This window comes from Rhea pennata, chromosome 26 (assembly GCF_028389875.1).
Source record: "Rhea pennata isolate bPtePen1 chromosome 26, bPtePen1.pri, whole genome shotgun sequence".
NCBI lineage: Eukaryota > Metazoa > Chordata > Aves > Rheiformes > Rheidae > Rhea > Rhea pennata.
The window spans coordinates 464,096-486,868 of NC_084688.1; the positions used below are offsets into that span (position 1 = coordinate 464,096).

General features: G+C 71.6%; 3 protein-coding genes across 3 annotated transcripts; 2 read left to right on the forward strand and 1 right to left on the reverse strand.

Moving 5' to 3' along the window:
- Positions 1–94: 94 nt before the first annotated feature.
- CNTNAP1 (contactin associated protein 1) lies at positions 95–9,037 on the reverse strand. The gene is made up of 24 exons (XM_062595528.1): positions 8,959–9,037; positions 7,394–7,495; positions 7,052–7,245; positions 6,821–6,968; positions 6,514–6,717; positions 6,260–6,444; positions 6,024–6,167; positions 5,439–5,700; positions 5,198–5,347; positions 4,961–5,132; positions 4,780–4,886; positions 4,577–4,696; positions 4,245–4,448; positions 3,704–3,860; positions 3,476–3,603; positions 3,233–3,400; positions 2,939–3,157; positions 2,628–2,867; positions 2,315–2,551; positions 2,068–2,195; positions 1,894–1,987; positions 1,520–1,753; positions 1,384–1,431; positions 95–1,267 (listed from the first exon to the last, which is right to left on the reverse strand). Exons 1-24 carry the CDS (start codon positions 9,035–9,037, stop codon positions 1,077–1,079), a joined length of 3,915 nt encoding a protein of 1,304 aa, XP_062451512.1. The 3' UTR covers positions 95–1,076.
- A 2,588-nt stretch (positions 9,038–11,625) lies between these two features.
- Positions 11,626–12,921, forward strand: CCR10 (C-C motif chemokine receptor 10). Its single transcript, XM_062595333.1, has one exon. It carries the CDS (start codon positions 11,626–11,628, stop codon positions 12,826–12,828), a length of 1,203 nt encoding a protein of 400 aa, XP_062451317.1. The 3' UTR covers positions 12,829–12,921.
- A 3,135-nt stretch (positions 12,922–16,056) lies between these two features.
- On the forward strand, positions 16,057–22,386 carry PLEKHH3 (pleckstrin homology, MyTH4 and FERM domain containing H3). Its single transcript, XM_062595829.1, has 13 exons — positions 16,057–16,245; positions 18,476–18,531; positions 18,982–19,070; positions 19,202–19,396; positions 19,466–19,623; positions 19,732–19,855; positions 19,934–20,231; positions 20,307–20,514; positions 20,584–20,720; positions 20,807–20,927; positions 20,998–21,450; positions 21,521–21,709; positions 21,779–22,386. The coding sequence occupies exons 1-13, from the start codon at positions 16,096–16,098 to the stop codon at positions 21,935–21,937; spliced, it is 2,337 nt and encodes a 778-aa protein (XP_062451813.1). The 5' UTR covers positions 16,057–16,095; the 3' UTR covers positions 21,938–22,386.
- The last annotated feature ends 387 nt before the right edge of the window (positions 22,387–22,773 follow it).

Consider the following 22,773-nt stretch of genomic DNA (forward strand, 5'->3'; position numbering starts at 1 on the left):
GCGCCGGTCCCTTTCCCAAACGCAGACTGGCCCCGGGGCCGCAGGAGAGGAGCTGCTGCCCCAGAACACCCAAGGACAGGGGAAGTGTGTCAAACATGGTCGTTCTGCCTTTATTTGAGTATCTTCACATTTCATTCAACAAAACAGATTATTTTTAAAAATAAAGTGCCCAGTGGAGCTAGGCCTTTGGGTAGATAAATGCATTTCTGTAACATTGTCGTACCACAATATAGCATGTGAACAGGAGCTTTCACTGGGCTGGAGGTAATCAGCAGGACTAGCACTTCTTACAGAGAAGTAGCAAACTACAGACCACTTACCACAACACTCGCTTTATATGTGACATCTGACGTTAAGTTCCGTTTTGTTTTTTATACAAACCGATAGAATAAAAAAATTAGAGTGTAGTAGAATATTCAGCAACAAAAATGGTAGAAAGAATCTGTACCTGATTGTATGAAAGCAGCATCTCTCAGCAAAGTGCAGGTGGCATCATGCGCGGCAGCAGCTGCCAGGGCGTGCGCTGGCAGGGGTATTGCACGGGAGTCTCCCCGCACAGCCTGGCGCTGTGCTCTAATGCTCTATATTGCACGGGTTCGTTCATGGCTCTTGCTAAGCGAGTAAAGAAGCGGCTAATCTATGCGCGAGCGTCGCTAACTGGGCGAGTGGCGGCTGGGCTGCATCGCAGCGCGTTTCCGATAGAAAAAGGAGTGGGAGGCACGAGCAGCCCTGTGATGGGAGCGCGCCGCAGGGCGCGGGGCGGCCGCCTCCGCCAAGGGCGGCCCTAGCCCAGAGCCCTCCCCACGCTCTCTGCGAGAGGCAGGCGAGGGTTTGCGGCTGGTTGCAGGCAGCAGCCTGCCCTGGACGGAGAGGCCAGCCACGCCGCGCTGCGCCGCCGGAGCGAGCCGCGGTGCAGCTCCGCGGGAGCTGGCGGCCGGAGGGAGCGGGCGCTGCAGTCCGGAGGCGGGTGCTGGCAGTTGAGGTGCGCTCGGCCCTTTGGTCCCGCGACGCTGGCTGCTCCCCGGGCGGTGGGCGGGGGGTGCCCCGCTCCCAGGCCTGTGGGGGGCTGAGCCCCACTAGTCCCCTTTCGCCTCCTCCAGGATCTGGGGCAGGTTCTGGTCCTTGTGCGCGGACGCCGACTTGGTGGCGCTGCCGTAGTCCTGGATGGCCTTGGGCTCGTTGGTGTGATAGGAGCCCTTGTAGCGGTGGTGGTAGAAGTACAGCAGCGCCAGCAGGCCCCCGAGCAGCAGCAGCAGGAAGATCACGACTGTGGAAGAGACGCGCAGGGTGAGGGGCCACCGGCGGCACGGGGCCGACGGGCAGCGAGCCCCGGTGGCCGGTGGCAGCAGCGCCCAGCTGCAGGGACTGCCAGGTGTCACTTACAGCCGATGATGATCCCGATCCAGCCGTCATCGTGCACGTGGGGGAACTCTGCAGGAGACCGGGAACAGGGCTGAGAGGGGCCCGGCACCCTGGTGCAGTGCGGGGGACACTGGGAGCGCGGCCCCAGAGCGCCTACCTGTGCCCATGTACCAGGGGTCCATCTCGGGGGGGATGAGGATGGTGGTGAGGGGGAGCATGGAGGCACAGCTCGACTCCACCAGCTCCCCACGGATACTGTAGGGTGGCACCATGCCGCTGGGGCGGAAGATGGCTTTGAGGGGGACGATGCTGTTAAACTTCACCCCCGAGAGGCAGCCGGAGAAGCCGGGCGTGTTGTAGCGCTGGATCTCGGGGTCGATCACGCCGGTCTCTGCCGGGGTGCGGGAGGAGGTGGCTTACACGCGGCCGCGGCACAGCGCCGGCCCCAGGCTGGCTCCCACGGGGCGAGGACCGCTCGGGGGACCCCCGGCGCGGCCGCAAGCTGCGACGCCGAGGGGGGGACCGGCTCACCCATCACGCGCCCCAGGTACAGGTTCTTGGGTGAGTCCAGCTTGCTGTCCACGAAGGGGGAGAACTGCTGCTCCACGACGGGCAGGTAGTCCACCTGGGAGGGAAGCGCGCAGCATCAGCGCCCGGCCGCAGTCCTGCCGGCCTCGGGCGCCTCCGGCCCCGCCGGCCCCGTACCTGCGTGTAGAGCGTGCGGTAGAAGCGGGTGATGTTGACGTGGTGCGGCCTGCCGTCCGTCACCGGCTTGGTGGTGAGGGCGAAGACGTAGGGGCTGGTGCCCAGCTGGTAGCGCAGCTGCAGGCTCCCTGCGGGCAGAGCGGCGCCTGAGCGGGCGGCCGCCCCGGGGCCGGCCCGCTGCCGGCCGGGCGCTCCAGCCTCCCCGCGCCCGGGGTGGCTGCCGAGCGGGGCCCCCGTGGCCCCTCACCGTCATCCTTGATGAGCACGGCCATGTAGTCCTTGACGAAGGAGCTGACGTAGAGCAGGACGGCGGGCGCCGCGGTGGTGCTGAAGCTGAAGCTGACCTCCTCGCTGGTGAGGTTGTAGCCGGGCAGGGGCTGCCAGGGGCTGCCCACGATGCTGGCGAACTCGCGGGCCGCGTACAGCGACACGGAGAGGATGTTGTACCGCACCCAGGTGCCCTCCTCGAAATAGCCACCGATGTCTGCGGGGCACCGCAGCGGTGAGCGGGCGCCGGCGCCCCGGGCCCGGCCCGCGAGCCGCCGCGCGGCGCCGCTCACCCCGGTTGCAGAAGGGCCCGTCGAAGGCGGAGACGCTGCAGTTGCAGGTGTAGTGGCTGTAGCGCTCGACGCAGAGCCCGCTGTTCTGGCAGGGCACCGGCGGCTCCTGGCAGTGCCCGGTGCAGTTCACGCGGACGCCCTCGGTCTCGTTGGCCTTGCCCTCCAGGTCGAGCGTGACGCCGTTCATGCGCAGCGCCCGCAGGCAGCCCAGGAAGGGGCGCATCTTGTGCTCCGCCGCGCCTGCGCGGGACGCCGTCAGCGCGCCGGAGCCGCCGCGGCGCCGGCACCGCCGCCTCCGCCGCCGCACTCACCCACGTAGAGGGGCCGGTCGAAGTCGAGGTGGACGAAGCTCTGCGGCGGGGCCGGCCGCGCCGCCCAGGGCAGCTTGTCCACCCGCAGCCGCGCCAGCTTCACGTTGAGCTCGGCCTTCACCTGGTGCCACTCGTCGTCGTTCCAGGGCACCGGCGACCGCACCGTCAGGTTCTCGTGCCCGTTGCCGGTGTCGTAGGCGAAAACCACGTCGCGGGTGGCTGCGGGGGACGCGGGGTGAGCGGTGCGCCTGGCCCCCGCCGCCCCATGCCCGCGCCGCCCCGCGCAGCCCCTACTGTTGAGCTCCACGCGGATGTAGTAGCGGGAGCCGGGGTTCTCCAGGAAGACGCCGGACTGGGCCGTGGTTTTGAAGTAGAAGGAGATGTCGAGGCTGTGGTTGGCCTGGAGGGTGGGGAAGAGCAGGGCTGTGCCCCGGTTGAAGGAGACGGTGTTCCAGGTGTTCCCTGCGTGGAAGTGGGAGCAGCGTGAGCCGGCGGGGGCCCCGCGGCACCACGCGTCCCGCTGGCCCCGGCACTCACGGTCCCCATAGCAGCGCAGCGGCCCCAGCAGGAACTGGGCCTCCGAGCTGGAGCGGTTGGTGTCCCCGACCACCACCTGGGTGACGGGCAGGTGGTCCACGAAGGTCAGCAAGCCCCTGTCCGTCCTCCTGCAGTGGGTGAGAGGGGCCAAGCAGGGGCTCGAGCCCTTCGCCAGCCTGCGCCCCAGCCCGTGCAAAGACCCCTGCCCGTGGCACCCGCCCCGCTCACCACAGCGCGTGGTCGGCGTCGCAGTTGCAGAAGTACTTGGGGTCAGCGCAGTTCTTGTCCAGCCCGCAGGCGCAGCGCTGGATGCCCGGCCGGGAACCACCCCAGTAGTAGTGACGCTCGTTGTTTCGGCCCATCCAGAAGCTGAAGGGCAGCCCAGCTGTGGGCATGGGGGAAGGTGAGGGGTGGTGACCCCCATGGCGTTGCATTACCCTGCAGCATCACCCGTGGCCTCATGCTGCAGCATCGCCCCATGACGATGCCCCGCTCCATTGCCCTGCAGCATCGCCCTGCTGCCTCGTGCTGTGGCATCACCCCATGGCATTGCCCCACTGCATTGCCCTGCAGCATCGCGCTACTGCCTCATGCTGTGGCATTGCCCCATGGCATTGCCCCACTGCATCGCTCTGCAGCACCGTGCCACAACGTCACCCTGCTGCGTTGCCCCACTGCATCAACCTGCAGCATCATGCCATGGCATTGCTCTGCAGCACTGCCCCACAGCATCGCCCCATGGGGCCAAGCACCCGCTCCCAGCACTCACAGGGCGTGTTGAGCAGGCGGGAGCTGTAGCAGTGGAGCTCGATGCGCTGCTCGCAGTACTCGGAGGCGTTGGCCAGGGCCGAGACCTCGGCCCAGGAGGCGTTCCAGTACTCCACCTCCCCCAGGTAGGGCTGGTCCACGCTGGAGCCCGTCACCCGTGTGGCATAGTGGCGGTTGTGCCGGATGATGGTCCAGGCCCGGTCCTCTGCAGGGGCATCGGGAAAGGCGTGAGGCTGTTAGGACCCACGGCCCCCGCAGGGAGGCCCCGCACCGGCCCCACGGCCGGCGCCTGGTCCTGCTCGCGGGCCGCCCCGCGCCACCCGCTGCGCCCACCTCGGATGTCGCAGTACACCGTGAAGGGCTTGAGCGGCCCGCTGCCATCCGGGTCGATGGTGTAGTTGCCCGAGGTCTTCCCGCTGACCCGGTATGCGTCGCACGACTCCTTGTACAGGGCTGGAAAAGGGGAGCGCGTGGGCCGGGATCAGCGGGGGCGGGCGCTGGAGCCGCCCCGCCGCCCCGCGAGGCCCCGCTCTCACATTTGTGGCAGGTCTCGCCCTTGTAGCCCGTCAGGTCACAGACACACGTGAAGTCGTCCCAGGACTGGACGCAGCGGCCGTCGTGCTCGCACAGGTTGGGGGTGCACCTGGGGGCGCAGAGGGCTCGAGTCCCCGGCGCCCACGGCCCCCCGCACCCTGCGCCCGCCGCCGGGGCCGCTACCTGTCGGTGATGCCGCAGACGTCGAAGAGCACGTCGGCGTACTGTCCCAGCCGGCGCTGCGCCAGCAGCTCCAGGTCTACAGGCTGCAGGTCCACGCTCAGCATCTGCAGGCAGCCGTGGAAGGCGGTCTGGTTCGAGCGGCAGCCCGTCAGCGAGGCCGGCTTGGGGCAGCCTGCAAGGCACGGCGGGGTCAGCGGCGCCCAGCCCCGCGCCGCGCGCCCGCCGCCCGCCGCCCACCTCCGAAGAAGTACTGGCTGCCGGTGCGCAGCTGGAAGGGGTGCGCCACCCGGAACTCGGCGCCGTCGTCGTCGTCGATGGTCACCACGGCCGAGCCGTCCCGCGCCACCAGCTGCACCGAGTGCCAGAAGCCGTCGTTGAGGCGATGCCCTGCGCGGGAAGGGGAGCGGAGCGGAGGAAGGGGGTGAGCGCGCCGCCGCGGCACGGGCACCCTGCTGGCGCCCCGGCCGCCCCAGCCCACCTGCGGCAAACTCCAGCTTCTTCTTGCCGGGCTGGGCGATGGAGACGTTGACCTGGCCCTGGCTCAGCACCATCTCCAGCGAGCCCAGGCGGTCGGCGAAGCTGGTGTAGAGCAGCAGCCCGGCCGTGTCCCAGGAGCGGAAGCGGAAGCTGACGGCCAGGCGGTTCCTCCGCGGGATCCCTGGCACCTGCACGTAGTTGTTGATGCCAGCGAAGGTGATGGGAGTGATGGGCTGGTCCTGGCAGTAGTGACCCACGCTGCCCTGGAGGGGACCGCGGAGGCGGTGAGTGGCCGGGGCCCCCCCGTCCCCGGCTCCCCCCGCTCAGCCCCGGCGCCCCGGGCCAGGCACGACCTTGCGCGGTCGATGCGGGGCTGCGCGGCTGAGCGTGGCGGTGGCCTCGCGTCACCCCGCCGCAGGGACGGGGGCCCCGGGGACAAGGTGACCCCATGGCAGGGATGGGAATCCCGGGGAAGGGGTCACCCCATGGCAAGGACGGGACCCCCTGAGGGTGGGGGTCACCCGTCAGCAGGGCCAGGACTCTGCACCCCGGGAAGGGGGTGCCCAGGCTCCCAGTGGGGCTGAACCTCAAAGCGGATGTTGGACCGGCGGTGCCGGGCCAGCTCGGCGATGTTGACCCCGTTGAAGAAGATGTTCTCCACGCAGCCCCGGAAGTTTTGCCGGTAGGTGAGGTGCTGTTTGTCCTGGTCGATCACCCCACCGAAGAAGAGCTGGGGTGCAGAGGGAGGGGGCTCAGCCCCAAGCTGGGGGGTGGCCCCAGGTCCCCCACACCCGGCAGGCTCCCCAGCCCGGCTGCACCCACCTCGGTTTCAAGGTCGAGCTGGTCAAAGGTGCCGTGGCAGCGGAAGCGCTTGACCTCCCCGTCCAGTGTGAGGTTGACGTGGCGGCCGTAGCGCTCGACGTGCACCGAGTGCCAGTGCTGGTCGTCCAGCAGGCTGCCCACCGCCACCGTGGTGTGGCCCTCGCTGGCGTGCAGCGGGCTGCTGCCTGGGGAGGGGGCTCTGTCAGCCTGCGCCCGGCCAGGTGCAGACCCCCCGGTCCCCAGCCTCGACTCACCTAGGCTGATGTGCAGGAGGAGCTGGGCCTGCTTGAGCTCCAGCGTGATATAGTCGCCCTGCGAGCCCTCGCCATGCATCAGCACCCCGTCCTGCTCCACCGTCTTGAAGTTGAAGGAGATGTCATCCTCCATGGTGCTGATCCTCTTTGCCCGGAACCGGTAGGAGATTGCGTCATCGCCGTCGAAGTAGAGCACGTGGGACCCTGAGGGACAGGCAGAGCGCTTGGGTACCACCTGCAAAGGGTTTTCCAGGCACACTGGCACGTCCCCTTGGGAGCAGCCCTGCTCCGGCCGGTGGGCACTCACGGTAGGGGCAGCCGTAGAGGCCCAGGCGCAGCCCGATCTTCCCGCGTGGGTTCCAGGCCACCGGGATGATGCGGATGTAGCGTGCCAAGATGGGGTAGTGCAGGTCGTGCCGCACCACCCCACTCTCGTTCACGTTCCCGAAGAAGGTCTGTGGGAGGAGGCAGTGGTCAGCAGCGTCCCGTGGGCTGGGGGAGCTGGGGGGCCCCCCGCCGCCCTGCGGCAGCCCCGTACCCAGTTGCTGCCCTGCTGGAAGAAGGGCTTCCAGCTGGTGGGGTGGTCGCCATAGAGCACGATGTAGCGCGTCAGCCAGTCGTACGTGTTGAAGGTGCCCTGCGTGGCCACCGCATTGATCCTGTGCTTCTGCATCAGGTCGATCTGGAGCCAGGGCTGCTTGTCCCGCGGGTCGGGGGACCAGCCGCTGGTGCCTGCGGGAGCGGCGGCGCTCAGCCCCAGCGGCCCGGCCCTGTGCCCACGAGCCCTGAGCAGGAGAAGCTCTAGCGCGGTGCCCCCTCCCCGCGGCTGCCCCCGCGCTGGGCCCACGGAGGCGGCCGCGGCCCCGGCAGCAGCACTCACTGTGCAGCCGGGCGAAGCTGGACGAGTAGAAGATGTTGTATCTGGAGGAGGCCCCGATGGAGGAGGAGTACAGGGGGGCCACGAGCTCATCGTAGCAGGGCCCTGCGGGGAAAGGGGTGCCAAGGGCAGCGTGCCACACTGGGGCGCAGCGGCCCCCTCTGCCCGTCCCGGCCTCCCGGCTCCCCGAGGCACCCGCGGTGGGGGGCACGTGCCAGAGCCCTGAGCTCACGGCCCCAGAGGCAGCTGGCAGCAAACCCGCGCTGCCGGGCGAGAGGCGGCCAAGCCTGAGCGCCACTGGCCTGCCGCAGCGCCGGCTGCGCCCGGCAGCCGTGAGCCAGCAGTTCTGCGCTGCACAGGGCCCAGCCTGGGTGAGCCCCGCTGCAGGAAGGGTCTGCTCCAGGCGGGTCAGCTGAGGACGGGGCCTCCTCGCTGCCGGCAGCTCCCGGCTCGGCTCAGCGGTGCAGCGCGATCCCGCTCCTCGCGCGGCTCCGCTCTCGCCTCCTCCCTCCCACTGCAGCGAGAGCTGACACACCTCTGCAGGCTCCAGCGCCCGCACCAGCGCCGCACTGCCGCCGGCCACGGGAAAGCCCCCTCCCTGCCTCTGACAGCCCCTGCCCGCTCCTCCCTACGGCCACGGCAGCTCGGGGCAAAGTCGGGGGGAGCTGCCGGGCCAGGATCCCACCGAGAGAGCCCAGGGACTGGGAGGGGGTTGTGCTAATCCTTGCAGCATCCGCAGAGGGGCCTGCAGCAGGGACGGGGTCCTGGAGCCCCTCACAGGGTGGGCGCAGGCAGCAGCCGGAGCCAGAGAGCCTCTGCTGCAATCATGGCCCTCACTGCAGGGCCAAGGGCAGCTGCTGCCCAGCGACTCTCCCCCTACCCCCACCCCATCGCTGCAGCCCCAGGGCAGGGCCTCCGCCCAGCCCGGCTCCGGGGCGGGGACCTGCCCAGGGTGCAGCAAGGGCCCTGCTGGGTTGCTGCCATCGGTCTGGGGGCCGCCACCAGCAGCTCTGGACCGTCCCCCTCCCCGTGGCCCCCCCAGCTACAACTGAGGCCATGGCGTGTGGGGGGCATCGGCCCTGCCACGGGGCCGTCAGGGCTGGAGCCCCCTCCCCGGCCCGGCGGAGCCGGTGCCGCGGGGATGCGGCGCGGCAGGGCAGGGGCCCCCTGAGCCCTCCGAGCGCGGCGGGCTGCGGGGCACCGGGCGGGGCCGGTCCCGCGGGCGGGGGCTGCGGAGGGGCCGCCCCAGGCGCGGCGCGGGGGCGCCCGGACGCCTGAGTCCGGCCCGGCGCGGGCGGGTGACCTTGGGGAGGGCGCGGCTCGGGAGCGCCGGGGGATGCTCCGGGTGCCGGGGATGCTCGGGAGCACCGGAATGCTCTGGAGCATCGGGATGCTAGGCGGGATGCTAGGGAGCACCAGGATGCTCGGGAGCACCGAGGGATGCTCCGGAGCGCCGGGATGCTCGGAAGCGCCGAGGGATGCTCGGGAGCAGCGGGATGCCGAGTGGCGGCCCGCAGTGCGGAGTGGAGCTCCCGGGCCGGGCCAGGCCGGGCCGCGGCCGGACTTACGTGCGAGGCAGCCGGGGCCGGGGCGCAAGAGGCCGGCGCAGGCGGCGAGCAGGAGCCCGAGGAGGCGGCGGCCGCCCATGCTGGAGCGCCCCGAGCGCCCTCGGCGCCGCCGCTGCTGCAGCCGCTGGCGGAGCGGGACCGGCGGCTCCGCCCTGGGGGCGGTGGCGGGGCGGGGCCGCTACCGGGGCCGGTACCAGGGCGGGGCCGAGCCCCCTCGTTCTCCTCCCGTCCCCGCTCGCCGTGGGGCCGCGGTCGGCGCCCTCGGGGGAGCCCCCGGGAGCCCGATGCGACGGGTGCGGCCCCACGGGCAGTGCGGGGCCGGCAGTGGCCCACGACCCCGGGCACGGGGAGTCCAGGGAGCATAGGGTGGGAAAGAGGGGGAGAGCAGGGTACAGGGCGAGCACTGCACAGGCTGAGCAGAGCCTGGGGTGAGCAGTGCATTGGGACCAGGTGAGCAGGGCATGGGGCAGCCGGGACATGGGGCAGCCGGGACATGGGGCAGCCGGGACACAGTGACAGCAGAGCCCAGGGAGCGCCTTGCACGGCGGGGGTGGACAGCACTGGGGGTGTGTGGGGAGCACCCCGGGCACCGGCAGCTCCCGAGCAGCCTGCAGACCTCGCTGGTCCCAGCCAGGTCCCCGCGCCCCCCCCCCCCCGGCAGCCAGGGTCTGCAGCTGCAGCAGCAGAGGCAGGGAAAGAGTTAAGTGGTGTCTGCCAGCGGTATCGCAGCAGATGTGGCAGTGGCTTGTAATCAAGCAGCAGATTAAGGCCTGCGGGTTCAGGGTTTGCCTGTGTCTCCAGTGGTGCAGAAGGCCTGGATTTAGCCTATATTCATTCCCAAACATCTCCGGACACCCGCGGAGGTGATGGGGAGGGGGGCTGCCACCGCCTGGCCTACATATGGTCCCTGCCACCCAGACGGTGCAGCGCTCTGAGCCCCCAGCACTGCAGGGAGCCCTGCTCTGCAGGGCAGGTGGTGAGACCAGCCCCATGCACGGTAGGTGCTGGGGGCTTCGCAGGGTCCCACCTGCACCGCAGCGGTCGCCAGCGCTGCTTCCTGTGCGGGGAGCCAAGAGAGAACAGAAAGTCCCAGGTGCAGGGCTGCGGGGAGCCGGGGGCATGCGAGGCACGCTGCATCGCAGCCCAGCACTGCACCAGCAGGATGGGAGCCGGGCTGGACGAGAGCAGACCCTGCCTGGCCAGCGCATGAGGGCCAAGCTGGGATAAACATGGAGAAAGGGGGATTGAGGGATTACTGCCGCGAGAGGCAGAAAGCCTATTAAAGCCTGGAATCAGTTTGCTTCCCCCGGGGAGAGGAAAGGGGGCCTCTCCCCCACAGACACTAATCCACACCTTACTGTGGAGCTGAGAGTCTCCTTGTGGAACTGCAACAACCAGCAGTATCTCCACCCAGGTCATGGAGCGACTGTGGCCAAGTGCCTGGCTGCCGTGGTCCGCGCAGGGCGGCTGGGGTCCCGTGCCACAGGCCGAGGCACTGCCCGGTGCCATTCCTGTGCCCACGTGGCATTGCTCCGTGGGGCTCCGCTGTTTCTGCACCCAGGGTGTGGACCCTGGCTGCAAAGCCAGAGGTGCATGGTGCTGCTCAGGAGCGGGGTCGCGCCTCCCCTCCGTCCTTCCCCTCGGGGCCGGGCTCGTACTCCCAGCAGAGTTCTCAGTATCGAGTGGGGCACGTGGTCAAACCACAGGTTGCAGAGCTCAGAGGTGCAGCAGCTGTGGACCTGCCAGGCCAGAGGAGCAGGGTGGTGCCACGCGATGGAGGAGCAGGTGGGGGCTCCCGCGGAGGGCTCGTGGGGACCGGGCAACTGCATCCCTTGCTGCCTCTTGCTTTGCTCTTAAGCTATGCTCCTGGAAGGCTGCGGGGTTTCAATGCCAAAAGGCAAAGCACTGGAGTGCAGTGGGCCAGGAGCAAGGCAGGAGCTGCGGGGAAGCTGCCTCTCCCAGCGCTGGCGGGGACTGAATGCACCCGCCAGCTGGGGGGGGGGGGGGGGGAATCTGGTCCTGCCACCCAACACCGCAGGCTGCTCCGAGCTGGGAGCCATGCCTGATCATGGCCTCGGCCACCACAGGGGCCTGGTGCAAGGCTGCAGCACCATGCATCCCCCCCAGTGCAGGGCCAGGGCGCTGGGAGCTGGGGGTGCAGCACACATCGCCCTGCCGGGCAGCCAGCTCCCCAAGAGCTGCCGGCTGGGAGCCGTGCCGGTGCCTGGGGCTGAGCCGCACTGGTTCCTGGGGCTGCATGGGGGCAGCAGGTGCTCAGGGCCCCTCCTTGGATCTGCTCCCTGCTGGCAGGCTGACGGTTGGTGGCGGGATGTGGGGCTGCGCCTTGCCGCCTGGGAACGGCGTGGCCACTCTCGCAATGACTGAGCACGGGAACCTCCCGCCGCCTGAGCGTGGGGCGGAAATGCGGTCACGCGTGGGGCCACCTGCCCAGCCCAGCTGTCGGGGTGTGTTTCAGGCCCCCCCACAGAAGGTTTGGGGCATGCTGCATCAGGCAGCTATGCCATGCCATGCAGCACTGTGCAGTGTGCTGTGCAGTGCCATGCAGCACCGTGCAGCACCGTGCAGTGTGCTGTGCAGCTCTCCGTGCAGCACCATGCAGTATGCTGTGCAGCACTATGTGGTGCCCTGTAGCATGCATGCAGCACCATGCAGTGTCCCATGCAGTGCCGTGCAGCATACCATGAAGCACGCTGTGCAGTGAAGTGCAGCACACCGTGCAGCGCCGCGCTGCACAGACCTGTTCTGGCTCAGGCTCCCTCTGTGCAGGCCACCCCCAGCCCCATGGCCATGGAGCCCACTGCCACCACCGACTTCTACTCCTGGACAGAGGAGTACTTGTGGGAGGACGGCGCACTGCCCGAGCTGTGCGAGAAGGAGTCCGTGCAGGGCTTCGCCCGCACCTACCAGCCAGCCGTCTACCTGCTGCTCTCGCTGCTGGGAGTCGCAGGGAACGGGCTGGTGCTGCTCACACACACCCGCTACCGCAGGGCACACAGCATCACCGACGTCTGCCTGCTGCACCTGGCCCTCTCCGACCTGCTGCTGCTGCTGACGCTGCCCTTTGCCGTCACCGTCACGCTGCAGGGCTGGGCCCCGGGCACAGCTGCCTGCAAGGCCCTGCAGGGCCTCTATGCCCTCAACTTCTACAGCGGCTTCCTCTTCCTCACCTGCATCAGCGTGGACCGCTACGTGGCCATCGTGCGGCTGCCGGCCGCCTGCCGCCTGCGCCCGCGGGCTCGCCGCTATGGCTGGCTCGTGGCGGGGCTGGCCTGGCTGCTGGCCGCGCTGCTGGCCCTGCCCCAGTTCATCTACGGCCAAGCGGAGCAGCATCAGGACCTTCGGCTCTGCCGAGTGGTCTTCCCGTCGGCCGTCTCCCGGGCGGCCCGGGGGGCCACCAACCTGGCCCAGGTGCTACTGGGCTTCGCTGTGCCCTTCCTGGTGATGGCCTGCTGCTACACTGCCGTGGCCCGCACGCTGCTGGCGGCCCGTGGCGCCCAGCCCCACCGGGCGCTGCGCGTGCTGCTGGCCCTCGTGCTGGTCTTCGTGGCCCTGCAGCTGCCCCACAGCCTCATGGTGCTGCTGGACACGGCCGAGCTGCTGGCCAGCTGGGAGGCCAGCTGTGCCCAGAGCCGCCGCAAGGACCTGGCGCTGCTGGTCACCGGCGGGCTGGCCTACCTGCGCTGCTGCCTCAACCCGCTGCTCTACGCCTTCCTGGGCCAGCGCTTCCGCCGCGAGCTGTGGCTGCTGGCCAGCGACGCCGGCTGCGTGGGGCCCATCGACCCACGCTGCTCCAGCTGCCCCAGTCCCCGCCGGCGGAGCTCGCTCTCCACCTGCCAGGACGTGGCGTAGGGAGGCTGTGCCCCGTGGCCAGTGGGGAGGGGGGGCTCACACCCCTGCCCGCCTCCCTCAGAAGAGCTTTGTTTTTGCACAGAGACTGCCCCACGCCCTGCAGAGCTGCTCAGTGGGACAGGACTGGACGAACAGCACAGTGCCCTGTGCATGCGTGGCAGGGGGGCTGCAGCCTGGCAGAGCCTTATGCATCGCTGGGCTGGTGGAAAAGCAGCCGGCGGTGCCCCATGCACACACGGGCAGAGGGATGCGGGGCCTGGCGGTGCCCAGCGCACGCGTGGGCAGGGTGATCTGCGCAGTGGCCTGTGAGCTGCGGGTGGCCGACACGATGTCCCAACGCCCTGCAGCCCTCAGGCTGGGGCGTCCACGGCAGCGCTCCGTGACCACCTTCATTCCTATCCCTCCTGGCAAATAAACGGTGTTGGCGCCCACCGGGAGAGCGGCCGCGTGGTGCGGGCCGGGGTCCGGGGTCTGGGGCCCGGGGTCCGGCGGGGGCGGCGGGGGGACGCCGGGGCTGCCCGCACGGCGCTCGCGGCGGAGCCTCGGCGGGCACCGACGGCGGCCCGGGGACGCCTGCAGGCGGCAGCAGAACACAGCGGCTCCGGCCGCCCCCGCCGCCCCCCGCCCGGGTGCCGGCCCCGCAGGGCCTGGCCCTGCCCGCACCGTCCCCTGCCCGCGGGGACCGGCGCCGCGGCCCCCCGGGGGGCAGGACAGAGCCCCGGACGGGGCTCACGCGGCCGCCGGCGGCGCGAGGACGAGCTGCCGCTGCGCGGGCCCCGGGAGCCGGGTCCGTGGAGGGCTCGGGAATGGGCCCGCTGCCGGCTCCGCAGCCCGGGGCCGGGCAGGGACTGGGGGGGCCGGGGGTGGCAGAACCGCGGGCAGAGCCGGGCAGGCGGGGCCGGGGGCTGGGCACCCCCCGGGCAACCCTGCAGTGCACCAGGCCGGGAGCCCCCGTCTGGGCAGGGGCTTTCCTCTCCTCTGCTTTCACTCCCCAGGCAGGAGAGCGCTGCCCCAGCGCCTCCTGGCCGGCTCCCGGCTCGCGGGCCTGGGCCGGCCGTGCTCCGGCCGGCCACAGCCCAGACTGCGGGAGCAGGAGCCAGGCAAACGCTCCAAGCTGCTCTCCAGGGCTTTTGCAGCAGAGCCAGAGCTTTCCCAGCCTCCCAGGGGCTGGAGGCTGTTTCCCACTCACCCAGGCGCTCTTGGCGCCAGCATTCGCCCAGCCTTGCTCCTGGGAAGAAGCCAGCCGGACCCTTCGCCTAGTTCCTGGCAGGAAACGCGATTACAGCTGAGTCAGCAGCCGCAGCCACGTCCCCCCAGGGCCGCCGCACGTGAGCAGCCGTGGAGCTGGAGCGGCTGTGGCACAGCTGTGCCCACAGCCGTGCCACAGCCGTGCCCAAAGCTGGCCCTATGGCATCGGCCATGGATGTGCCCGAAGCTGGCCCCCCATGCCTACGGCATTGCCCACAGACATGTCCAGCACTGGCCCCACAGCTGTGCCCACAGCTGTGCCTGAAGCTGGCCCCACCGCCCATGGCGGTGCCCACGGCGTTGCCCAGGGACACGCCAGCAGCCCTGCCACCAGCTCACTGCAGCACCCTCTCGACATCTGCTCCAAGTTCCCACACCCCACACCGGCCGCCTCCAGCCCCACTGTGCCGGGCGCATGGCTGCTGGGAGCAGCAGCAGCGTGGGAGGGAAGCTGGCAGGCAGCAGTTCCTGCGTGCACCTCCTGGCCCCTATGGCTGCTCCCAGAAACATTTTTGACCCAACAGCTGTAGCAGCACCAGAGCCCATGGCTGATGTGCTCAACCCCTCCTGGGGCCCTGCACGGCTGCTGTCAGCCCTGGCGTGTGGTGGCAGCACTGAGCTGGGCTCCACAGCCACTGGGGGGATGGTGGGGGGAGCCTGGGGGGGGCCCTTGGAGTGAAGACGCAGCAGATACTGGCAGAAGTGTCTTACCTAGACACAGACCACCACCACCACCACCCCGCACAAAGAACTCCCCATCCACACAGGAACAGCACCGAGGGGTGGCAAAAGCCATGTGAATTTGGGCTGAAAGCACCCTACAGCATGTGGGGCACTGGCTGCATCTAGGCAGCCTGCAGCATCCATCCGTGCAGCGCCCAGCAGCACCGTGGCCCTGCCAGGCTGCACCAGCCTCGGGCTGTTGGTGCCCACGCCTCTGCGTGCACATGGTCTCCTGGGGGCCGGGCCAGTGCCTGCAACCGGTGCCATACGGCAGCTCCACGCTGCCATCATGACACCTGGCTGCTCGGCCCAGCCCTGCTGCAGTGAGGGGGCTGCATGGGGTCCCTGTCACCGTCACCCCCAGCAGGGTGCTCAGCCAGGCGTGAGCTGCCTCCGGTGCCTGGCACCTAGTGCCCAGCGCAGCTGCACGTGGTGCTGGGTGCTGACACCAGCTGCGCATGGTGCCCAGTGCTCATAAGGCTGCACCCAGAGCCCGGTGCCTGCCCATCACCGGGGGCCCAGGGCTGACGGGGCGCTCATGGGGCCACTGCCCAGACCGGCTGCAGGAGCTGCCTGGTGCCAACCAGCTCCACGTGGCCCCAGTGCCTGGACAGGGTGCACATGATGCCTGTGCCCAGGCTGGGTGCACGCAGAGCTGGCACCGGGACAAGGTGCACGTGGAGCTCGTGCCCGGATGGGGTGCACGTGGTGCCAGCGCCCAGACCGGCTGCACGAGCTGCCTGGTGCCAACCAGCTCCAAGTGGCCCCAGTGCCCAGACACGGTGCACGCGGAGCTGGTGCTCAGCCCAGGACATGCAGTGCCAGTGCCTGGCCTGGCCGCACATGATGCTGCTGCCCAAACCAGCTGCACAAGGAGCTTTGCTCACACTGGCTGCACGAGCTGTCCGGTGCCAGGCAGCTCCACGCAGTGCCCGTGCCCGGACCGGGTGCGCACGGTGCCGGTGCCACGGGCGACTCCGGGCCCAGCCGGGCCTGCCAGTGCCTCCCGCAGCGGGGCCCGTCGCTGCGCTGCCCAGCGGCCGGACACGCAGCGCTGTCGGTGCCGGTGGCGGCGCCGCGCCGCCCCGCACGTGACGCGCCGCGCACCGGCCCCGCCGCCCCGGGCGCGCTGGCTCCGCCCCGGGCGGCGCGCGGCGATTGGCGGCGGCCGCTGACGCGCCGGGCCCGGCCCGCTCGGGGCGGCGGCGGCGGCGGCGGCGGCGGGGCCGGTGCGCGGCGCGGGCCGGGGCCGGGGCCGGGGCCGGGGCGGGCGGCGGCGGCGGCGGCGGCGGGGCGATGCCGTTCCCCGGCGGGCTCTGGTGGCTGCTGTGCTGCCGGCAGGGCTTCACGCTGCTGCGGCGCGACTACGGCGAGGCGGACCGGGAGGCGGACGGCGAGGCCGAGGAGGAGGCGGCGTCCTTCGAGCTCCGCGCACAGGGCGACCAGGTGGGTCGGCGGCGCGGCACGGCACGGCACGGCACGGCACGGCGCGGCGCGGCACGGCTTAGTGCAGCGCTCGGCGCGGCCCGGAGCGCGCGGCGAACCGGGCCCCGGCTGCGGCACCGCGCTGCGCCGGCGCCGGGCGCGCAGCGCGGCGGCTCGGCTCGGCCCGGCCCGGCGCGGCTCGGCTCGGCTCGGCCCGGCCCGGGGGGCGGCGGGGCGCCGCGGCTGCCGCGCACCGGCCTCCGGCTGCTCGGCCCGGCGGCGGCGGGGAGCGCGGCCGGGCCAGTCCCGCCGGGGGCCGGGCCGCCCTTGGCGCGTCCCCGCCACTGCCGGGGCTCGGCGGCCGCAGCGGAGGGCGCTCGGCGGGGCCGTGCCAGGGCCCGAGCCGAGCCGAGCCCGAGCGCTGCCCGGCGGCGCCCTGGCCGCCTGCCACCCGGCACCATGTGGGCTGCTCCCAGACAAAGGTTCGCTTGAGGCGGCAGCGCGCCCGGGGCCGCCGGCCCCGAGCCCGGCCGCGCCGCGCTCCCGGCGAGCGGCGCCTGGGGGCTCCTGGCCCGGCCGGAGGCTGCCCCGCTGCCGGCGCCGGTGTCCGGGGGGCTGCGGCCGCGGCTCGCCCGGCGCAGGCGGCCTTTCCGCCCCCTTTGCCGGGAGGTCCCTCCTCCCCCGCGGGGCCGGCGCTGCCCTTAGCCGAGGGTTGTCCCCGGGCTGCGGGGGGCGTTGAGGGCTCCTGGGTCCCGAGTTGGGAGCAGGGGCTGCCCGCGGCTCCGGGCCACCGCTGCACCAAGCAGCACCGGGCTGTCACCACTCCCTGCAGTTCCCTAGCTCTGGGCCGCGGCGTCGGCCTGCCGCTGTCCTGCTGCTGCCCGCGGGCCTTTCCCAGTGCCAAGGCACCTGCCAGGTGCTGGGCTGCAGGACGGGTGCGGATGAACCCCTGGTGTTGTGAGCTTGGTCAGGGCAGGCTGCAGTGGGGCTGGTGGTGCTGGGTCCCCCTCGGAGCATGCCTGCCCTGTGCTGCTGCAGCCGTGCTTCGCACTGACTCGGGGCTCGCAGGGGCCAGGCGGAGAGTCCTGGCTGCGCTGCCAGGACGGGCTCCTCACCGGGGCTCTGTGCATGGACCGGCAGCCCGTGGCTGTGCCTGGGGCCTCTCCCCACGCTGTGGGAGCCAAGCCTGGATCTCTCTGCTCCGGCCGCTTCCTCTCTGGGGAAGCGGAGCAGCATGCAGAGCTGCGGAAGCCGGCGCTTCCCTCCTGTAGGGCTGCGTGGGGCACGGCTGATAACACTGAGGCAGCGGGGGAATCCCTGCTCTGTGGGGCTGGTGCCAGGCCCTGGAGCGAGGGCTTGAATCCCTGCCTGGAGAGGGCACGCGTCTTGGTGGCAGCCTGACGTGGCCTGGTCCAGCTTGCACGTCCCCTCTCCTCTTACTCGGCAGTGTGGGCTGCAGCATGGCCCCGATGCGGCCGGGCTGCTCGGCTCGGCTCGGCTGGGGACGGCCCAGGGCGCCGACGTGCCGAAGGCCCATGCCGGCCCCAGAGGTCAGGGCTGGCGTGGGCGCTGTGATGCCGCCTCCCTGGGGAGCCTTTCGCCCGCCCAGAGGCCGCCAGATCCTTGAAAACCCGCGGTGCTGGCCGCCCCTTCCCGGGAGCGTGGGAGCAGCTGCCCCGGCCCGCGCGCGGCGGCCTCCTTTCCTTGTTTATTTATATCTCCGGGAAGGAGTCGGCCGCTGCCACCGCCTCCTCCTGCGGGCCGCAGCTTTGGAGCCAGCGGCAGCCGCGCTGGCCCGTGGGTCGGCACGGCCAGTGAGGAGCTGGTCCGGGCATGGGGTGCTGTGGGGCTGGAGCAGTTGATGCCCTGGCCGGTGACACCCAGCCCGGCGCTGCCGCCGTGGCCTATGCCCCACTCCGGCACCCCAGCTTCACCCTGCGCCCCAGCTTGTCGCCAGCAGCACCGCGGAGCAGCCGGCTGCTGCGGGGCCAGGGACTTCCCTGCGCCGCGTCCCACCGCCGCGGGCAGGAAGTCCGCAGCCCCATTACAATGGGACTTTGTGCTGTGAGCGTATTACTCAGCACTGACCTTGTGCAATTCTGCACGGCGCTCAGCCTGCCGGGGTTAGCTGAGGATAGGTGGCCAGCATGCCCGGTGGCTCTCTCTGACCCTGCGGGGCTCCGGCCGTGAGCTCCCGGCCCTGCATGGGGTCCGGGGGGCTGCAGGGCTGAGGTGTCTGCTTCCTCTGCAGGGATCCCTGGAGGTGAGCCTGAGCCAGCCCACCCGCACCAGCAGCGGCTCGGAGCGGTGAGTGACCCGGCTGTGTCCCTCGCCCGGCGCCACCGGAGCACCCCGTCCAGCTCGCGGGGTGCCCCCTGCTCCCCACTTTGTCCTGGAGGCGTGGAGCAGCCTGGGCTCCTGGGCTCCGTCCCCATCTCAGATGCAGGCTTGGGTCCGGCCCCGGTCTGCTGCCCCGGCCCATCCGCGCGGGACGGCTCGGCTGCCGCGGGGGCTGCCCGCGGGGAGCCGCTCTGCTCCCTGTCCTCCCAGCGCCGCTCCGCTGCCAACATTCCTTCCTGGTTGTTCATTTTCCGAATTCCTTGGCAGAGCCGCCACTGCAAACAGCTTATTTTTAGTCAGGGTCATCTGCACCCAGTGGCTCCGCAGCGTTCCCACCGCGGGGGGACGGGGCGCCCGGAGCCCCGGTTTCCCTGGGGCACCAGCGGGTGCCTGGGCTGAGCCCTGTGTCCTCTCCAGGTCCCTGCTGGTGTCGGAGGAGATGCGCAGCCTCATTGCGGAGAAGGGACCGGGGCCAGTGGAGGACGAGCCTGATGCTCTGGTGAAAGGTGGGTGCAGCGGGGCCGAGACAGCAGGATGGTGCTGCGGTGCAGGGGGGATCCTGCCCTGGAGCGGCGCCGGGACCCGCTGGGCGCTCCGAGCCCGGGATGCTCCGGCGCTGAGACATCCCCTTCCCCAGGCTGGCTGCAGCGGGAGGTGCGGGGCGGCACGAAGACCCCCTGGCTCCGGCCGCGGAAGTACTGGTTCGTGCTGACGCCCGACTCCCTGGACTACTACAGCAGCAGCGAGAAGGGGGCCAAGCGGCTGGGCTCCCTGGTGCTCACCAGCCTCTGCTCCGTGCTCTGGCCCGACAAGCAGACCTACAAGGAGACAGGTAGGGCGGCCGGGTGCCAGCGGGGCGCGGGCGCCGGCGGGCAGCGGGTGAGCCCTGTGTCCCTCGCAGGCTACTGGAGCGTGACGGTGTTCGGCAGGAAGCACTGCTACCGCCTGTACGCGGAGCGGCTCGGCGAGGCCGCGCGCTGGGCGCGCGCCGTGCAGCGGGTCATCGAGAGCAAGGCCCCGGTGCAGACGCCCACGCAGCTGCTCATGCGGGACGTGGAGGTGAGGCCGCCCGGCGCCGGGGCTGCTGCGGCCGGGCAGGGACGAGAAGCGCGAGCGCGCCGTCCGCGGCGCCTGCTCTGCAGCTGCCGCCGTCGCTTGTCCCGGCAGGAGCACGGCGGCAGCGCCGAGGCCCTGGAGCAGATCTACCGCTGCAACCCGATCCTGCGCTACACCAGCAGCCCTCTCTACGCGCCGCTGCTGCCCTTCCCCTACGGCGGCCCGGACCCGCGCGGTGAGCGGGGGGGCCGGGCCGCGGGGCGTCCGCGCGCCCCGGCGCAGGGGCCGGCTGTGACCCCCCGGCGCCCCGCAGCCCCCGGCGCCCGCGGCTACGCCGCGCCGCGCGACGAGGCCGTGAGGCTCTTCAACTCGCTGCAGCAGCTGGAGTCGGAGCGGGACCCGGCGCCGCTGATCCAGGGCGTCCTGCAGACCTGCCTGGACCTGCCGCCGCTGGTGGACGAGGTCTACTGCCAGCTGGTGAAGCAGACGACGGAGCCGCCGGCGCCGGGCGGGCCGGGCGACCTGCGCTACTGGCAGCTGCTCACCTGCATGAGCTGCACCTTCCTGCCCTCGCCGCCCGTGCTGCGCTTCCTGCGCTCCCACCTGGACAGGTGAGCCGCCGGCACCGCGGGGCCGGGCCGGGCCGCGCCGGGCGCCGCCGTGAGCCCGCCGCCGCCTCCGCGCAGGACCGAGCGCCGGGCGCCTGCCTCGGAGACGGCCAGGTACGCCGGCTTCATCCGGGCGGCGCTGGGCAAGACGCAGGGGCGGGAGTGCGTGCCCTCGCTGGACGAGATCCTGGTGCTGACGCGGCGGCAGGAGATGGTCTGCACCGTGCACTGCCCCGGGGCGGCCGCCTGCCGCGTGGCCATCAGCTCCCACACCACCGCCGCCGAGGTGAGCGCCGGGGCCGGGCCGGGGCGGGCGCCGGGGCCGGCCCCAGCGTCACCGCCGCGTCTCGCCCAGGTGGCCCAGGAGCTGGTGCGGCGCCTGGGGCTCTCGCAGAGCCCCAACCTCTTCGCGCTCTACGAGCAGTCGCGGCTGCGGGAGCAGCCCGTGGGCAGCGCCACGCTGCTGGCCGACGTCCTCACCAGGTTTGAAAAGTAAATGTCCCCGCTCTGCTGCGCTACGGGGGGCGGCGGGCCGGGCGGCCGGGGCCACCGGCGCCCACAGCTCCCACGTCCCGCAGCCTGGCCGGGCAGGAGCGGGAGCAGGACCCGCCGTGCAGGCTCTGCTTCAAGCACTACGGCTTCCTGGACACGGAGAACGTCCCGCGCGACAGCCTGGAGTTCGCCCTGCTCTTCGAGCAGGTGGGAGCGGCGTGCCCGTGCCCGGGGCGGCGGCGGGCGCGGGGGCCGCCGCTCACCCTCCCTCCCGCAGGCGCACGAGATGGTGCTGCGGGGCCGGGTGCCCGCCTCGGAGGAGACGCTGCAGACGCTGGCGGCCCTGCGCCTGCAGAGCCTCAGCGGCGACTTCTCCACCCACGCGCCCTGCCCGCGCCTGGAGGAGCTGTTCCCGGCCGGAGCGCTGCGCGCCCGCCTGCGGGCCGCCCGGCCCCCGGCGCCCCCGGCCCGCCGCCCCGGGGCCCGGCTGCGCGCGGGGCTGCTGGCCGGCGGGCTCTGGGGCCAGGCGCTGGCCAAGCAGCGCGCCGAGCGGGACCAGCGCCTGCGGGGCCGCCTGCGGGAGGAGGGCGCCGCCGTCCTGGCTGGCATCGTGGAGAAGTGGAAGCTGCTGCAGGGCATGGGCCGGCCCGAGGCCGTGGCCGCCTACGTGGCGCTGGTCCGCGAGTGGCCCGGCTTCGGCTCCACGCTCTTCGACGTGGAGCTGCGCGGGGTGAGCTAGGGGCTGGGGGGGCCGCGGGCCGCGGGGCCGGGCGGCCCTGACGCCCCTCGCCTTCCCGCAGAGCCCGCCGGCGGCCACCCAGCGCCTGTGGCTGGGCGTCGGGGCCAAGGCCGTGTCGCTCTACAAGCCGGGCGAGCCCGAGCCCCTGGACACCTTCTGCTACGGCCGCATCTCCTCCTTCGGCGCCTCGGGCGGCAGCACCTTCCGCCTCTCCCTGGAGGACCGGGACCTGCTCTTCGAGACCTCCCAGGTGAGCAGGCGCGCGCCCGGGGGCCCCGGCCGGGGCGATGGCCCGCGCTCACCCGGCTCTGCCCCGCAGGTGGAGGAGATCGCCCAGCTCCTCGGCACCTACCTGGCCGTGCTGGGCGCCCGGCGCCCGCCCCACGCAGAGGAGCCGACCGGCAGCCACGCGCCCAAGCCCGCCCTGGCGCCCGAGCCCTGGCCGCACCGGCCGCCCTCGGGCACCTTCCTCAGCTAGCTCGGCGCCACCGCCGCGGGATGCTCCGGACAGCCCGGCCGGGAGGGCGGCCCTCTCCTTAATTTATTTTGAGATGCTGCGTTGCCTGGTGGGGCCCTGCCGTGCCACGGGGCGCCTCGGGCTCCCCGGGCCCCTCTGCCCTTGCAGGCCAGCCCCATCCCCGGCTCCATCCCTGACCGTCCCAGCCTTTGCGTCCAGCACGGCACTGCCCAGGGGGCCGTGCCCGCGCTCTGGCCGCGGGGCAGCGTGCGGTGCCGCGGCCCCTCCGGCCGTCTGTCGCCCACCTGACCCTCCTGGAAAGCTGCGGGCAGCTTTCGGCCCCACTGGCGCCGGAGACAGTGGGTTCGCGGGGCCGGGCGGCTGGCCGGGGCTTGGCCCCTCGGCATTGCCTCTGTAAAGTTTGTCAGTTCAGTCTTTTGGGGGGAGGTGGGAGGGGGCGTTTTTCTAAATAAATGCACAAAGGCAAGGCTGTGCCTCCTGTCCCTGAGCGTGGGCCGGCTGCAGGAGGCGGGCAGGGCTGCCTGCAGCTCGCAGGGCGAACGTGGGCCCGTCCGAGGCCCAGGGGGGACCGCGGGGCGGCCGGGCAGGAGCAGCACTGCGCGTCCTTGGCCGCCCCTCCAGCCAGCCGGAGCGCTGGGAGCCATCCTCGGCTCGCTGCGCCCTTCGGCACTTAATCAACAGCACAGCCAGCTCTCTGGGCTCTGCGTCCCGCTCCCCCGGCACCCACTGGCACTGGCTGTGCCCACGGGGAGAGGGAGCTGCCCTGGCCCTGGGTGCCTGCACGCCTGTGCCAAAGAGGGCGTGGGAGCCCAGCGCTGCCGGGGCGGGTAAATATT

What these genes read in the sequence shown, in the direction of transcription:
- CNTNAP1 (XM_062595528.1), bottom strand. Translation starts at nt 9,037, where the DNA reads ATGGGCGGCCGCCGCCTCCTCGGGCTCCTGCTCGCCGCCTGCGCCGGC. An exon ending in CGACCGGCCCCTCTACGTGG is followed by an intron (nt 2,868 to 2,938) that starts GTGAGTGCGGCG and finishes CGTCCCGCGCAG; the next exon opens with GCGCGGCGGAGCACAAGATG. An exon ending in CCCCTGGTACATGGGCACAG is followed by an intron (nt 1,432 to 1,519) that starts GTAGGCGCTCTG and finishes GGTCTCCTGCAG; the next exon opens with AGTTCCCCCACGTGCACGAT.
- CCR10 (XM_062595333.1), top strand. Translation starts at nt 11,626, where the DNA reads ATGCAGTGTCCCATGCAGTGCCGTGCAGCATACCATGAAGCACGCTGT.
- PLEKHH3 (XM_062595829.1), top strand. Translation starts at nt 16,096, where the DNA reads ATGCCGTTCCCCGGCGGGCTCTGGTGGCTGCTGTGCTGCCGGCAGGGC. An exon ending in TCCGCGCACAGGGCGACCAG is followed by an intron (nt 16,246 to 18,475) that starts GTGGGTCGGCGG and finishes CTTCCTCTGCAG; the next exon opens with GGATCCCTGGAGGTGAGCCT. An exon ending in GTCCTCACCAGGTTTGAAAA is followed by an intron (nt 20,721 to 20,806) that starts GTAAATGTCCCC and finishes CACGTCCCGCAG; the next exon opens with CCTGGCCGGGCAGGAGCGGG.